Raw genomic sequence first — 1,896 nt, 5'->3', positions numbered from 1 at the left:
GATCGGTATATAATTCAGGAAATTCCAACTAACTGAATCATATGCTTTCTCAAAGTTCACGTTAAAAATAAGACAAAATCTTTTATGTCTTTTGTCCAAATCAACCCCCTGCCCAGCTCCATCCATCAATATAGAAAATGTTAAAAATAATATTAATTAAAAGATTGAATTAATAAACTTGTATTGAAAATTAAAATTAATTATTAGTTTAGAGATATTTTTTTATTTCAAATAAATGATTTATTATGGGACGAAGGGCAGATGTAAGTGCTCGTGATGACTCACGAATTCTATCTCAATGGCAAGTTCAACTTGTATGGAGTAATAACTAAAATTATCTATGCGAGAAAATCTGAATCTCCATTGGCAACCATTTCAAGCTTTATATTTTTACAAAAATACATGGAAAACAGAGCAAGACTCTGATTTGTGTTTTAAAAAGCTCAAGCAGATAAAAAAACAGAAGCCCAAGCTCTATTACAATTCACTTTTTGCTATTTACACTCTACAACAGATCGAGACCAATCTTTCGTATTTTTCATCATCATCGACTAATATCTACTGCTTCTGTATATTCTTGTACTCCCCAATATAACCCTGCCTCATTGACAATAATTATTACTGTAGCGATAAAGCAATCTAGGGCTTCCATGTAATTTCCCCGTGTAACATCCACCTTTCACCGCCCTATCTGGAATACCAATCGGAAACCCTAGAGAAACCGGCGAGCAATTCAGCCGATTCACAGCCGCATACGGTAGTGATTCGGCAGACGCGTAAAGCGAACCAGAGGGAGAGTATGTTGCGCTGGACGAAGAAGATTGTGGAGGAGATACTTTCTTGAGAGATTTGGGAGGTGAAAGAATAGCTCTGATCTTCAATGGATGAGGTAACGACGAAGAAGCTCGATCGTATTCATCGATTATATTTGCCAGATCTTCGTCGCTGGTGACTGAAATCAATGTCTCTAAATCTCCGTTCGGTAAAGGACACTTCAGTGTCACTGATGAACCGCATAATTCAAAAAACTTCACCATCAACTCTGCAAAAGTAAAGTAATCGAACAAAAAATCAACTCCATAGAATTAAATTTTATTATATTTTATAGTTGAAGGATGAAATAATAAAAGCCATTTTATTCACTGAGAAATGAACCTGAGTAAGAAATGGGGAGAGAGAGTGCGAGGACTCTGGTATGGCCGCCGGTGTAACGGAGCTTGCCGTCGGTGTGGCGGGGGAGGATTTTACCGCCGTAGCTAAAGAGGAGCTTGGTTGTATTTTTGGGATTTGATTCCATGGCTGAAGAGTTGTTTTTTTGGAAGTTGGTGTGGTGTGTTGTGGTTTGAAAACCTTTGTTCTGGGCTTGGAGCGTATTTATAGGAGAAAGGTTACGTTCACGCTATGGTGAAGCTCACACGGATAATATAGTAAATTACACAACACGACAACACGGAGGTATCATCAATCAAAGAACAAGAATAAAATCCAGGATCAAATTTAGAATTTAATATTGAAGTCATATTATTACTTAAAAAAAGTGATGTTATGTTATTTTATAACAACTACTACTTTGTTATTTAAGGTTTAGTTCAGCGGTTATATAATTGCATCTATGCTATTTTAACATTAAAATGTGACAATAATATTTATGTAATTATACGGTAAAAAGTATTTTTTTCAAACTCTTTTAAATTTATTTTTTATTTTGAATTATTTTTAAGTTATTATTAATCAATTTTACTAGGGTTGGTTGTTTGATTTTGACGTTCTTCTCTCTCATAGTGTTATATTTGAATTTTTTATTAACAAAGTTTCAAATTTGTTAACTGTGTTTTCATATTGGTCGATTTTAAACTCTGTTTTTGTTAAATTGATTATACCACTTAATTATTACAT

The 1,896-nt window shown here is 34.0% G+C and overlaps 1 protein-coding gene across 1 annotated transcript; it reads right to left on the bottom strand.

Annotated features, from left to right (window-relative positions):
* Positions 1–353: 353 nt before the first annotated feature.
* On the bottom strand, positions 354–1,420 carry LOC127073972 (uncharacterized). The gene is made up of 2 exons (XM_051015222.1): positions 1,156–1,420; positions 354–1,042 (listed from the first exon to the last, which is right to left on the bottom strand). The coding sequence occupies exons 1-2, from the start codon at positions 1,295–1,297 to the stop codon at positions 603–605; spliced, it is 582 nt and encodes a 193-aa protein (XP_050871179.1). The 5' UTR covers positions 1,298–1,420; the 3' UTR covers positions 354–602.
* Positions 1,421–1,896: the final 476 nt, after the last annotated feature.

Source organism: Lathyrus oleraceus, chromosome 4, assembly GCF_024323335.1.
Source record: "Lathyrus oleraceus cultivar Zhongwan6 chromosome 4, CAAS_Psat_ZW6_1.0, whole genome shotgun sequence".
Classification (NCBI taxonomy): Eukaryota; Viridiplantae; Streptophyta; class Magnoliopsida; order Fabales; family Fabaceae; genus Lathyrus; species Lathyrus oleraceus.
Note: the sequence above shows the minus strand (reverse complement) of the source record. Positions and strands in the feature narration are given on the sequence as shown.